At 57.5% G+C, this 13,990-nt stretch overlaps 1 protein-coding gene across 2 annotated transcripts; it reads left to right on the plus strand.

Annotated features, from left to right (window-relative positions):
- The first annotated feature begins 329 nt into the window (after window positions 1–329).
- On the plus strand, window positions 330–13,156 carry LOC105480941 (ring finger protein 44). Of its 2 annotated transcripts, XM_071098058.1 has the most exons (12): window positions 330–2,940; window positions 7,421–7,561; window positions 7,644–7,794; window positions 7,967–8,156; window positions 8,530–8,697; window positions 9,137–9,310; window positions 9,429–9,590; window positions 9,677–9,801; window positions 10,068–10,155; window positions 10,241–10,362; window positions 10,498–10,597; window positions 10,794–13,156. In XM_071098058.1, the coding sequence occupies exons 3-12, from the start codon at window positions 7,688–7,690 to the stop codon at window positions 10,854–10,856; spliced, it is 1,299 nt and encodes a 432-aa protein (XP_070954159.1). In that variant the 5' UTR covers window positions 330–2,940; window positions 7,421–7,561; window positions 7,644–7,687; the 3' UTR covers window positions 10,857–13,156. The 2 variants fall into 2 exon arrangements, with proteins under 2 accessions (XP_070954159.1, XP_011738449.1); XM_011740147.3 differs by lacking the exon at window positions 7,421–7,561.
- Window positions 13,157–13,990: the final 834 nt, after the last annotated feature.

Genomic DNA, 13,990 nt, shown 5'->3' on the forward strand with positions numbered 1-13,990 from the left:
AGAGGCGAGCCTGAAAAGTTTGGGCAGGAAGAGCTTATTAAGTACAGCCTCCAAGCCAGGCTTCCATGCAGTTGGCAGTAGGGAGCCACTGTAGGCCCTATCCATAAGGGCAGGCAGGCAGTAATCTAACAAATATGTAGGTACCTTCGAATGTGGGGAGGGTTTTTTTTGTTTTGTTTTGTTTTTTGAGACAGAGTCTCGCTCTGTCGCCCAGGCTGGAGTGTAGTGACGTGATCTCAGCTCACTGCAACGTCCACCTCCTGGGTTCAAGCGATTCTCCTGCCTCAGCCTCCTGAGTAGCTGGGTTTACGGGTGCATGCCACCATGCCCGGCTCATTTTTGTATTTTTTGTAGATACGGGATTTCACCACGTTGGTCAGGCTGGTCTCAAACTCCTGACCTTGTGATCTGCCCGCCTCGATCTCCCAAAGTGCAGGGATTACAGGTGTGAGCCACTGCGCCCGGCCAAGGGGAGGGTTTTCAAATTGCTTTTATGTAGTGGGGAAAACAAAAGGTTGAAGGAGACATTGGAGGTGAAGGAACAGTTGATGATAAGGAACTGGTTAAAGACATAACCTTGTATATCTACACTTATTCTCATGCACACGTAATTTTTAACTGTGATGGATAGAGTTTGGCATTCCGGGTAACATCGATAGCACTGCATCATGAACTTGCTCTTGTGTTGCTTAGAGATCTGCAAAGAACCGGCTCAGTTCCATCTTCAGTCATTGTATTGCACAGTGATACTGATTGTTGCTGGTCTAAACATTGCCATAAACATGTCTGTTCCCCAAGCGGAAAGGGGATTTCTGATTCTAAGGGAACAAACGGTTTTCTGGCTTAAAAGACTTAAGACATAGTCTCTATAATAGTTTTCTTTTAAAATTTCAGTGGGTTATGATGCATAGAGTTTTTTAAAAAGAGCTAATGTGCAATATATACAATAGTCTATCCTCCTGACCCACTTCTCCCTTCCAGTTCTCCCTAAGGACAATTGTTAATCAGTTTTCTGTATACCCTTCCAGAAATAAATGCAGATGTGGTATATGTCCAATTAAAAAAACCTGATACATACTGTTACACCTGTTAAGCATCTTGGTTTCAATTTTTATTTAAAATTTGGGATTATGAAATATACCAAAGAAGCAAAGAAAGTGAGCCCCCCATCCCCCTGCCCCATGGCCCACCACGCAGGTTAACAGATGTTAACATTTTGCATTGGCGCCTCGTTTATGGCTGTCTTGGAGGTAGCTCCATGTCGCCTCCAGCTGCCTCTTTGTGGTAACTGCCCAAGAGTCGTTATTGATTATATATGCATGCACTCAATATTCATTATTCGACCTCTTCCAGCTCTCGGATATTTAGGAAATTACTGATTTTCTGCTTATATAATTGTGGTGGAGGTAATACCCCATTTTGTATAAATTTTGCCCGGGTGGGTGGGCTTCGAGGCAAAGGAGAACGAGGCTTGGCTTTGGGTTAGGTTCAAATTCCTGCTCCGCCACATTTCTAGTTGTGTGATCTGGAGTAAGGGAAGGCCCTCACTTTCCCCATCTGTAAAAAGAACTGGCTATTAGCAATCCCTCCGTCTCATAGCTGCTGAGAGGAATAGAAAACTAAAGTATAGAGGCTTCACTGGGCTTAGTTCCCAGTTTCCCTGGGTAGGGAGGTCTCCGCGGGGACACCAAACTCTCAAGCCCAGCCTAGCAGCTAGAGCGCCCGGTGCCTGCAGTTTTGCTTTAAACTACTACCTGTTCCCCGCCCCTGTTCCTTCGCCGCCACGCTGGGGGCGGGGCGGTTAAATGTCTCTGTGACGTCAGCGCGAGCAGGGCCAATCTCCTTGCCCGGCGGACGTTATCTCGTTTGCATGGGTGGCCCGCCATTGGTCTGTTGGGCAATGTGGGCCGTCCCAGCTTTTTAAAGACGCCGCGTAGTATAAACAAGGAGATGTGGGGCGGCCGGGCCATGATGTCAGCGCGGTGCTGCAGCTCTTGGGGGTGACGTCATCTCCGGGAAGGTGGCCGGCCCAGGGTTGTTAGAGCTAGCCTAACTACTTGGGCCGGCTTGAGGCCGCTCTCGCCCTGTCAGAGGTCAGACCCATTGCACTTCAGTATCTCAGGCGGCACCCTGTCCCCGAGGAGGGGACCATGACACAGTAAGTCCGTACTGCCGGTTGTCCTGCAGTACAGTTTCTTCGGCAGGGAAACAGCCTCAGAGGCGCGAGTAGTTAGCGAGTTTGCATAGCAAGTTCGAGTTGCAGCCGATCGGTTTTGCCCACCCTGGGGTCTCCCCATCTTTATATCAGTCCATGTGGCCCCGCCCCTTGCTTTTGACTAGGGCTGCGGTCACTTTAAGTGCGAAGGTGGGGGCGAGGTGGTTAAAAAAATCTTTCAAGATGGCGGCCCAGTAGTCACGTGCGTGGTCGCGGCGAGTGATTGGCTCTCAGGGCGGAGCTCCCGGCGCGGGGCGGGGCCCCCGCGGGCTTGCAGCGGGCTACTGTTTGCCGTATCCTCCTGGCGCGCCCCCGCGAGCCCCCTCCCGCCCGGCGCGCGACCCCGCCGCTTCGAATGTTGTGAATCAAATGTGGGGTTTGTTACATTCCGCTGCCGCCGCGGACAGTTCTTAAAGGGCCAGCCGCCGGCTGCCGCGCAGACCCAGCTGCGTCCTTCGCCGCCTCCCGCTCCCTGAGGGCTTGGGCCGAGAGAGACTGACCGCGTGTGGGCCTCGCGAGGCAGACGCCGTCGGGCGGACAACAAAGAGAGAGGCCCCGGAAGGAGCCGGGCTGCCCCCGGACCCGGGGGTGGGGAGGGGAGCACATTGTTTCGCAGGGCGGGAGCTCTTAAAGGGTCCAGGCAGCCCCCCCCCCCCCGCCCCCTGCCCAGTTTGGCCGTCTTAGATCGGAAACAAAGGAGTCAACGTGTGGCCGGGCGGCCAAAGGTGAGTCGGGGCCAGGGCCCCCAACTCCCTATTCCCCTACTCATGGACCTCCTGCTCCCCTCCCCTGGGAATGGGGGCCGTGATCTAGCTAGCTCCGCAGGGGTTAATCACGGGCGATCCAGACTGCGGACAGCGAGACCCCAGGGATCAGGAACCCCCCCGGGCCCCCCGTGGCCAGGCCGGGTCTCCACTCTTCCTGCGGCTGAACGCTGCGGTTGGAGAGGAAGGAGCCGCCCCCCTCCCCCTGCGGCCGCCACTTCCTTTGTTGTTGCTTTTGTCTCTCGCCGAGCACATGGTCCGGGATCCTCGGCTCTTAAAGTCACAGCGCTCCGGCCCCTGCGCTGCAGTCTTGTCTCCCGCCCCCGGTGTCCCTCCGAGAGCGGCACAAAAGAGTGGGAAGCGGACGAGGGAGGCCCCTCTCGGGGCAGACGTCCGCGCCTCGGCTCCCCAGCGCTATGCCTGGAGAGGGGTGGCTGGGTAAGCTTCCCAGAGCCCCACAACATGCACTTGGCCCGCGTTGGAGAGCCCCCCTTCCCCAGGGACACTGGTCTCCTCCCCCACTAGTGTGACCACCTGGTTTCTTCTTGACTCTTCTGGTTTTATTTGGGCGCTCTGGGAAGGAAAGATTTCCACCCCCATTTTACAGTTGTGCCAACTGAGGCTCTCAGAAGCAAAGGGATTTCCTTGACCAAGGTCACCCAGGGAGTTTTCTCTCCTTGTCTGGTGGTCCGGCCCTCAGCGGCTTCCAGCTGGGAAGCTCTGCTTGCGCTGGGCAGAGCCTGCTTGTTTGGAGTGGGGTATGGGGAAGTAAGAAGGGGGGCTTCTCTTCCTGGCTGTGTCTACTCATGCCCCCAGGGTCTGACTTTGTTTTTATCTGCAAAAGGGAGTGTCTCTTCCTGCAAACAGATCCCTGGGGCTCTTAGACCGAGGTCAGGGTAGGTGCTTGGGGCGCTGGACCTAAGGGGTTGGCCGGCTTTCCTCGGTGGGTGTAGAGGGGTGGTGTTAACTGCAGAATGCATTGCATGCCTCAGGGCGGACGGGGCTCAGCGACGGGACTCCCAAGACTTGATCGCACAGACCTCCGTGACAGCACAGCACAGAAATGTGGACCGGCAGAGCAGTTGTTAGGGGAGGCCACTTGGCCACCCTTGCTGTTTGACCTTGAGCAAGTTGCTAGCTCCAACTCTGGGCCTTGCTTGCTTCTCTGTACCACCGAGCTAAAGACGGGTGCCTGAAAGAGAGTGCTCTCCCAGCCTCCTGTACGGCTTGGCCACTCGGGATTAGGCGATTTCCTCCAGCTACTGATGCCACAAGGAGTTATGGGTTGGGGGAGTTTGGGCCTAGGAGGCCAACTAGGACGGACCAGTTCTGTTCTCTCTGGCCTTGTGGCCTAGAGTAACTTACTTCCTTTCTCTCAGCCCCAGTTTTCTCAGCTGTGAAGTGGGTGTAACCCTTCTATGCCACCCCTGTTCCTGGCAGGGCTTAAAGAGCCAGGATCCACTCTTCCCAGCTGAGGTATTCCCCTCGAGTAGCCTGCTGCCTGGGAAGTGGTGCCCTTCAAGCTCTGCTGGGGGCTGGAAATGGAGGTCAGCGTGTTGTAGTCTCTAATAATGATCATTCACACCCAAGCTACGTTCAGACTTTACAAGCTGCTTCTGCTGTTGCCTTGGAGCAGTCCCTGATGGTAAACTGGGAGGTAGTTATTGGGCTGTTCCCATTTTACAGATGAAGATACTGAGGCTCGGGAGGGGAAGCCCTTGCCCACGGTCTAGCTAGGCAAGAATCTAGCTAGGCAAGAATCTAGCTAGAAGTGACTGTCATGTGTGAGTCTGTGAGGGCCGACGCTCTTATAGCTGGAGGCCCTTCTGTCTTCTGGCTTGCTTTCCCAGCTCCTTACCACCTTCCCTGCCTTGGGGAGTGGGTGCCTTTGTAGGGTGTCTACAGAGCAGACACCCACAAGCCTGGGCCTCTGTGAGAGTGCCTTGGGTCTGGCACTGCTCAGCCATCTGCAAGACATCCTGGCATAAGAGGAGCAGTCAAGGCTGCTGGCTTGGTGGCTAATCGTGGGTGCTTTACGGCCAGACTGCTTAGGTCATGCCCCTGTGCACTCACGATTCCGGCTGACTGGCCTTGGACCTCACCTCTCCGAGCCTTGGTGTCTTGGCTGCTGGGAGGACTCACCAAGTTGGCGCGGGGGAAACAGCATAGTTACTATGGTGCTTGTTCCGCACCAGCAGAACTGCGGGCTCCCAGGCTTTCTGAGGTTAGCTGGGGTAGAAATTCCCAAACCTAGCTGTGCTGTGACAACTTCTGGGGAATTTGATAAAAATCTAGGTGCCCTTGTTCCCCATCCCTCCAAAGCGTCTGGTCCAGGAGGCTTGGGATGGGCCAGGCATCTGCTGTTTCAGTTATTTGGGGATTTCCTGAGTCTCCCTTGGCCGTTGTTTGCTTGGCTGGTTTGTCGGCAGGAATGAGGGAGGCTGTGCGTGTAGACATGCCTGTCACGATGTGCACTTGGCCCAGGCCAGGGGTCACAAACCCAGTCCCCGATGATGGGCAGGCAGAGGATGGGCCTGGGTGACCTGGAGGGAAGGCTCTTGCTCCCAGTGAGGGGGCCAGGCAGAAACAAGTGGGACCAGACTTGTCATGAGACGCCAGGTTTTTTTGTAATCTCCCAATTTTCAGTCATTGGCATTAAAGTCATCGCTGCCAGACTGGGTGGCCTGGGACCTGTGTGATTGGCTCTGTTCCGTGCACATTTATCCCATCAGGCCTGCCCTGAGCTGGACACAAGGTGGTCCCTGGCCCTGCCCACATCCTCTGCTGGCCGGGCCCCGTCTCCCATGTGGGCTCCTTTTGAGAAGTAGGGCCCAGGCTTGTGAAGTGCAGCACAGAGGAAATGGTTCTTGTCGCTGTTGGCAGGAAGGAACTAGGTGTTGAGCTGACAGTTACGCTGGCTGGCTGTGTCAACAGGGAGGCAGCCTTGAAAGCTGGGTATAGGCCGGGCGCGGTGGCTCAAGCCTGTAATCCCAGCACTTTGGGAGGCCGAGACGGGCGGATCATGAGGTCAGGAGATCGAGACCATCCTGGCTAACACGGTGAAACCCCGTCTCTACTAAAAAATACAAAAAACTAGCCGGGCGAGGTGGCGGGCGCCTGTAGTCCCAGCTACTCGGGAGGCTGAGGCAGGAGAATGGCGTGAACCCGGGAGGCGGAGCTTGCAGTGAGCTGAGATCGCGCCACTGCACTCCAGCCTGGGCGACAGAGCGAGACTCCGTCTCAAAAAAAAAAAAAAAAAAAAAAAAGAAAGCTGGGTATCAGGGATGCATAGGAGTTTTGTTAGGTGGGAGAAGGGATGGAAGGGGCCTCCCTGTGGCAGGAACAACAAAGAGCTGGTCCTGTCGGACGCATCCTTCAGCTTTGCAGGGCCTGATAGGTTCTAGAGCTTTTCCAGCAAGGGCCTTGTCGCAACTTTGAGTTGAGCGGAACCCTGAGGTTGAGCCAGGTCCCTGGACATCCCCCACCTGGACCCTCGGCTCTGACCTGAGGCAGGAGACCCTGCCCAACCCATTCCTATTCAACTTCCTCTCTCGGGTTCTTGCTTCCCTTTTTTCTCAACAGGCCCCACCTCCTACTTTGAGGGCTGGGTTGGGGGCCCCAGAGCAAAGGCCTGGCTGCATGCCAGACTCCAGTCTCCCCAGGCCGGCCTCCTTCATTGCCTCCCGTGAAGCCTGGGACGGGTCCTCTCTGTTGGCAGCAGAGCACAGGGAGAAGCTTGTGTTTGGCCCACCTCCCAGCTTTAACACTACCGTGGGGCTTTGGGCAAGTTTCTTCTGGCTGAGCCTCAGTTTCCTCCTCTATAAAATGGGCCAGCTATACATTCTTGAAAGGTAGATGAAGTCACACTTGGCTAGGCACAGTGGGAGCAGGTAAAGGAAAGAAAGAGTAGTGTCTTGCCTTGGACTGGAAGCCCCCGAGGGCAGGAGCAGGTTAGAACCTCTTGCCTGGCGCCCGTAAGAGGAGAACTGGGTGCCAGGCCTGTTTGGAATCCCTGCTGGAGCCAACCAGAGGGAAGGGAGGATGCTGGAGCCTCCTCAGGAACCCCCAGCTGCCACCTGGAGGCCAAGTTGTAGCCCCTGGTATAAGGCAGAAAAAGGTCCATCCCTAAGCCCCTCTCCGAGACAGGGTGCCCTGAGACCCCGCCCAGCAGGAGCCTGTGGGGAGCCCACTGGCCTGGAAGCGCGCTGGCCAGCTCCCTGAGCTCACAACTGAGGAGGCCTGGGTGCTGGCCCGCTGAATTGTCCTGGCTCTTCAGCAGTGGACCCCAGGCCTCAGAGGAGGGGCGCGGCTGAGCACCATTGGTCCCTGGGGTCACACTGCAGAGGTTTGGTTCTGTCTCCTGACCCCTCATGGTGCAAGCGCCTGGACTCCTCTGTGCCTCAGTTTCTTTTTTTCTTTTTTCTTTTTTTTTTTGAGACAGAGTCTCGCTCTGTCACCAGGCTGGAGTGCAGCGGCGCGATCTCAGCTCAGCTCACCGCAACCTCTGCTTCCCAGGTTCAAGCGACTCTCGTGCCTCAGCCCCCCAAGTAGCTGGGATTACAGGTGTCCCCCACCATGCCTGGTTAGTTTTTGTATTTTTAGTAGAGACGAGGTTTCACCATGTTGACCAGGCGCCTCAGTTTCCTTGTCTCTTTGCCTCCTAGAGTTGTGAGTCCCGGCCCAGCCCCTCCACCCCCCTGCCCCCCTGATGCGACCATGGGCTCTGGCAGTGACTAGGTGGCCACCCTCTGCCCCCGTGGGTCAGCGGCGATTCTCTGCGGGACCCGGCAGCACCCCGGGCCAGCTCTGGGGAAGGTAGGAAGGAGCCTCACCATTCTGATGCTGGGGCACGGGGGCCAGCAGGGGTGGGGCGCAGGGCCCTGAGCTGCCTTCCCTCCCCATGGGGGGAGTCACCCTGGCTTCTCTCCCTGCTCTGTGCACGAGTGGCCCCCCTCAGTCCTATCGGGGCCTCCTCTCTGTGGTGCAGCCCCGGCCTCGAGGGTCCCCTGGCCAGCCCACCTGCCCGGGATGAGCGCTTACCCTCCCAGCAGCCGCCGTCCCGACCTCCACACCTCCCCGTAGAGGAGCGCCGAGCCTCGGCTCCTGCCGGCGGGGGCCCCCGAATGCTGCACCCAGCCACCCAGCAGAGCCCGTTCATGGTTGATCTCCACGAACAGGTAGGCAGAACCCCATCCCCTGTGCCCCTGGCCCTGTGAGCCATTCTAAGAAGCAGAGGCAGCAAGGCCTTGATTTCACCTAGCTTGCTTCATTTCACGTTCCAGGGAGGCATTATTAGCCCTGTTTTACAGGTAGGTAAACTGAGGCCCGGGGAAGGGGCCACAGTGGATGACTGGCAGAGCTGGATTCCCACAGGGCTTTCTCTGCCCCGGGGCCCTGGGAGTAGAGGCACAGTCTGGTCTGCACTGAGGTAGGCCGCTGTGGAGAAGGGAAGGGAGCCGGCAGCTGATCGTGGCAGGACGATTTCTCCTGAGAGTAGCCCTCAGGGCCAGCTTCCTTCTCACACTTTCCTGGCGTTCTCTCTACCCACAGGTGCACCAGGGACCTGTCCCTCTGTCCTACACGGTCACCACAGTGACGACCCAAGGCTTCCCCTTGCCTACAGGCCAACACATCCCTGGCTGCAGTGCCCAGCAGCTCCCAGCATGCTCCGTGATGTTCAGCGGGCAGCACTACCCCCTCTGCTGCCTCCCGCCCCCGGTGAGTGAGTGTTTCCAGCTCCTACTCCACCAGCTGCAAGCCCCAGGCACAGGCCAGCGGCTCAGCGGGCCCAGGGCAGCCCTGCACTGAGCTGAGCTATCCAGCCATCCAGGCTGTCAGAGCGCCTGCCTGGCCGCCCCAGGAGAGCGTACGTGTATTCACATTTGGTAATAGAGTGTTTCAAGGTTCAGGGGCCTTCCAGTACCCCTGTACCTGCCTTACAGCTTGGCAGAGGCCCGGGAGTTGAGGCTGTGGGCCTGAAGAGTAGAGTGGCCTGCCTGGTGGCCTAGGACAGGGATGGGCCTTCCACACGGTTTCTTGTGCAGACCCTGGAGCTGCTGGGTGTGTGCCCGGTGGGGGCCTCTTGCTGGGCGGCATGGCATAGACCTGGCCCAGAGCCCAGGAGAACATTGTCGCCTCCTGTCCCCTCTCTCGGCAGCTCATCCAGGCGTGCACCATGCAGCAGCTGCCTGTGCCCTATCAGGCCTACCCCCACCTCATCTCCAGTGACCACTACATCCTGCATCCCCCACCACCGGCCCCACCCCCGCAGCCCACCCACATGGCACCCCTGGGGCAGTTTGTGTCTCTGCAGGCCCAGCACCCGCGGATGGTGAGTCGCAGGGTCTGATGCTGGCGGGGGATGATGATGGAGGGGGATGGCGCCGGGGGAGGCGGGGCGAGGACAGCGTTGTCTCACTGACTTCCTGACCCAGCGCCGCTTCTTCCAGCCCCTACAGCGGCTCGACAATGACGTGGACCTGCGTGGGGACCAGCACTCCCTCGGTAGCTTCACCTACTCCACCTCTGCGCCTGGCCCAGCCCTTTCCCCATCGGTGCCCTTGCACTACCTGCCCCACGACCCGCTGCACCAGGAGCTGTCCTTTGGTGTGGTGAGTGCCACTGCAAACCCCACTGGGCTCCGGGCCGGCTGGGAGGCAGGCCCGTCGGGCTGACCCGCACCTGACCCCTCTTGCAGCCATATTCTCACATGATGCCGCGGAGACTGAGCACCCAGAGATACCGCCTGCAGCAGCCACTGCCCCCGCCGCCCCCACCACCACCCCCACCACCCTACTACCCCAGCTTCCTGCCCTACTTCCTGTAAGTATCTGCACATCCACCCGAGGTCCCTGATGCCCTGTTCTCCTAGAACCTCCAGTGGTTAGACCCAAACACAGCTCCAGGGGCCCCAGGGCCTCTGAAGCCATCTTGCGTTCTCCCCCAAGCCTGACAGGCACACCAGCTGGGCTCCCGTCCCCGCTGCAACGTTCTGGGCTCTGTTTGCAAGGAGGGAGTCAGGAGAGCGGCTCTGTGCGCCCCACTCCTTTTGACCTTGACCCTGGGCCCCCACACTTGTCTCTCTCTAGCTCGATGCTGCCAATGTCACCAACAGCAATGGGGCCCACCATCAGCCTGGATCTGGACGTGGATGACGTGGAGATGGAGAACTATGAGGTCCCGTGGAGCCCCATGCTGGGAGGTGGGGTTTGGGAGACCTGCAGCCCTGGGCGCCGCTGACCCGTTTCCTGCCCGCATGCAGGCCCTCCTGAACCTGGCCGAGCGGTTGGGAGATGCCAAGCCCCGGGGCCTCACCAAAGCAGACATAGAGCAGCTCCCGTCATACCGCTTTAACCCGGACAGCCGCCAGTCAGAGCAGACGCTGTGAGTACCGTGCGCCACCTCCCACCCCTCTGAACACAGCTGGCTGCCGTGGGCCACCCCTCTCAGGGCAGTCACACTCCACTGAGCGCTCCCGTGGACCTCAGCGCGGAGGTGACGCTCCGTGCCCCTCCGCAGGTGTGTGGTCTGCTTCAGCGACTTCGAGACGCGGCAGCTGCTCCGAGTGCTGCCCTGCAACCATGAGTTCCACACCAAGTGTGTTGACAAGTGGCTGAAGGTAACACTGCCCAGGCCGGCTCCTGGGCATTCCTCGTGCAGTGACGGGGATGGGCAGGCCTGGGCTGTTTCCCTCCTTGTCCTTGTCATCATCTCAGAAGTTCCGGCTCTAAGGGGACCAAGTCCCCCCAGGTGGCTGCACAGATGTGATGGGTTGGGGCTGGTGAGAGCAACGCCTGACATGCATGTTCCCGCAGGCCAACCGGACGTGTCCCATCTGCCGGGCCGACGCCTCCGAGGTGCCCAGGGAGGCTGAGTGAGGCCACACAGCCGCTCGGGAGAACCCTGCGTGAAGCTCTGGAAACTTGGGGGTAGGGCCCAGGGAGGATGGGGAGGGAGTGGCCCAGGCCTGCCCCATCGCTCCTGCCTGTATCTCCAGAGCTGGTGCCAGGGTCAGCCCGGCGAGGAGTCCCTGCAATAAGCCCCTGCATTTGCCAAGCTCCAAAGACTCCCTCCCTAGTCTGCCTGCCCGTCCGCCCGCCACGGAGCTGCCTGAGTGTCCCTAATCTGGTCTCCCTCCTGTGCGCCCCTCGGGTCCCTCCTTTTCCTGCTGGCACTGAGAGCCAGGGGTCCACTCCCCCGCTGCAGCTGGTGGAGATCCTTGGCCCCAGGATGGGCAGACAGCACCATCCTGGGTCAGAAGGTCTCGTGCTCTGAAATGGTGTGCCCTCTGCCCAGGTGGCACTGCCAGGTGCATAGACTGACGGTGTTACGAGGCCATTTCCTGAGCTCCAGAGCTGAATCCTCCCCCCTTGACCCCAAACAGTGAACTCAGGCAGCCGGCTCTGCGTTGGCTGCTGTTGAGGGCTGAGTCTGGCTCCCTAGAGGACCCTCATCCCAGGCACAACATTCCAGCCCTACCCTCAGGCTGGAGAGTGTCCCAGCCTAGCCCCGAGCTGGGGCACACGTATCCTGAGGGGCCTGGGCCATACGGGGAGAGGGAGTCCTGTGTTCCCGGTGGCTGTCCCTCCCAGGGATGCAGCCAGACCCGTGCCCATTCTCCTCTCCCTCTGTTGTTTTGCATGAACGTGAGGAGCAGCAGTTTTTGTTTATTCATTTGGCCCGAAATCGCGTGTAGGATTTGGGGATGTGGATATTTAAGACAATTTATGTTTTCTTTTGGTTTAACAGGGGCGAGTATAGGGACCAACTGGGACCGAGTGCCCAGGGGCCGAGCACGGCCGTGCTGGCCAGCCTGCATGCATGCGTGTGCCCGGCCGGCCGGCGGTCGTGGGGCAGGGTTGGGGGTCTGTGCTCAGCTGATAACTGCCATGCACTGTACTGCACACGTCCCTAGAGCCTACCGGGACCCGACGCTTTTCAGGGCATTTCTCCCTCCAGCCGGGGCCCGTCTCCCACCTGCCTGGGCGAGTCTCCTCCAAGGAAATCCCAGGAGAATGGGGACCAGGAAGGCCGTGGACCCCCATCTCCAGGGGGCCCTCCCAACCTGTTCCCTGTCCTCCAAGCCCTGGAGGAGGCCGCTGTAGGGTCTGGCTGAGCTTCCCACCCTCTTTCCCTGGTCCCAATCCTTTCTTGTCCTACACCCAGCTGGGGTTGCTGCCCTGAACGAACTGCGTGTGGGGCCGGCACATCCTAGCAGGTAGCCCCTGGCGCCTGCTGCCTCAGGGATGCTCCAACCACCCTCGTTCTCCCGGCAGCGGCCCTGGCTCCCAGCTCCCGCCCCAGCCTGCCGCGGGGCCCGTCAGCCTGGTCCCACCCCCATGGAGAACCCAAAGTCTTACTGTATATAACTCCAGGTGACGTTTCTATATTTATAGCAGTGTTGAAAACCCACGTGTTTTACACAGAACCACCCTCTCCAACCCCTCCCTTCCCGACCCCAACAAAAGGTTTTCAAACCCCTTACGGTTCCTGGGGCAGGCGGAAACAGGCTCGCAGGCCGTGTGTCGGCTGCAGCAGTGATTCCAACAAGCAGTTGTTGGGGGGGAACACAGCATTGAAAAAATCATCATTAAAACCAAGATTTATACAACAATTACTTAGGATGTTTGTGATTTGCCGACCTTGCTGTAGATGCCATGTTACCAATGATTTCCTGTGGTGGGGGCTTGCCATTGTTTACTCTTTTATTTACCAACTTCTGGCCTAGGCATGACAGTGGGCACCTTCCCCCAGCCCCGGCTGGGCCCAGCGCCTGTGTTCTGTGTTAGAAAGGTTTTATATATATATAAAATTACATATATATATAGAAATATATGTAATTTTGGGGGCCCTGTTCCTTGCACATTTTACAGTTACCTCATTTTTCCCATGTATGTATTTGAGAAAATGCTAATATATAGAGAAAAAAATGGTTCTTAAAGCTTAAATGTGTGGTTTTTTCCATTCCATGGGATTCACATTGGTTTGTAGCATTTAACATAACTAGTATGTTGTATTATATATATGTGTATACTGATTGAAATTTTTAACAGATTTGTACTTTTTTTAAAATGAAAGTTGCTAGTTCTGCTTGACCAAGTAGTGCAATCATTATTTTTTTTAATATTGTTGCTGATTTCAGAGGGATATTCACTAATAAATGTATGATGTATACCAACGACCGCCCACGCTGCCTTTGGCTGCCTGTGTCTTTTTGGTGGGAGGTGGGATGGGGATGAGGCCCGGAGCAGACAAGATTGCTGTTTGCTGTGGAACTGTGGGGTGGCCAACACCCGCTCATCCAGAGGGGCCTGCCAAGCCAGTTCAGTGGTGGCCTATTCCAAGCTATCTGCTTCACATGTGAGTTAGGCTTCTGTTAGCAGGTGACAGGATTCCATCTAATTGGTTTGAGGGAAAAGTCACTTATTGGTCTCCTGTGATTTGAATCCCAAGGTGGAGGCCAGGCTCGGTGGCTTACGCCTGTAATCCCAGCACTTTGGGAGGCCGAGGCTGGTGGATCACTTAAGGTGAGGTGTTCAATACCAGCCTGCCCAACATGGTAAAACCCCTTCTCTACTAAAAATACAAAGAAATTAGGCCAGGCACGGTGGCTCACACCTGTAATCCCAGCACTTTGGGAGGCTGAGGCCGGCGGATCACGAGGTCAGGAGATTGAGACCATCCTGGCTAACATGGTGAAACCCCATCTCTACTAAAAATACAAAAAAAAAAAAAAATTAGCCAGGCGTGGTGGCGGGCACCTGTAGTCCCAGCTACCTGGGAGGCTGAGGCAGGGGAATGGCGTGAACCCAGAAGGCGGAGCTTGCAGTGAGCCGAAATCGTGCCGCTGCACTCCAGCCTGGGTGACAGAGCAAGACTCTCAAAAAAAAATAAGCCAGGTGTGGTGGCATAAGCCTATAGCCCTAGCTACTCGGGAGGCTGAGGTAGGAGAATTGCTTGAATCCAGGAGGTGGAGGTTGCAGTGAGCCAAGATTGCACTACTGCACTCCAG

The sequence above is a fragment of the Macaca nemestrina genome, chromosome 6, assembly GCF_043159975.1.
Source record: "Macaca nemestrina isolate mMacNem1 chromosome 6, mMacNem.hap1, whole genome shotgun sequence".
In the NCBI taxonomy this organism is placed as follows: Eukaryota; Metazoa; Chordata; class Mammalia; order Primates; family Cercopithecidae; genus Macaca; species Macaca nemestrina.

What these genes read in the sequence shown, in the direction of transcription:
- LOC105480941 (XM_071098058.1), top strand. Translation starts at nt 7,688, where the DNA reads ATGCGACCATGGGCTCTGGCAGTGACTAGGTGGCCACCCTCTGCCCCC. An exon ending in AGGCCCAGCACCCGCGGATG is followed by an intron (nt 9,311 to 9,428) that starts GTGAGTCGCAGG and finishes CGCTTCTTCCAG; the next exon opens with CCCCTACAGCGGCTCGACAA. An exon ending in GTGTTGACAAGTGGCTGAAG is followed by an intron (nt 10,598 to 10,793) that starts GTAACACTGCCC and finishes ATGTTCCCGCAG; the next exon opens with GCCAACCGGACGTGTCCCAT.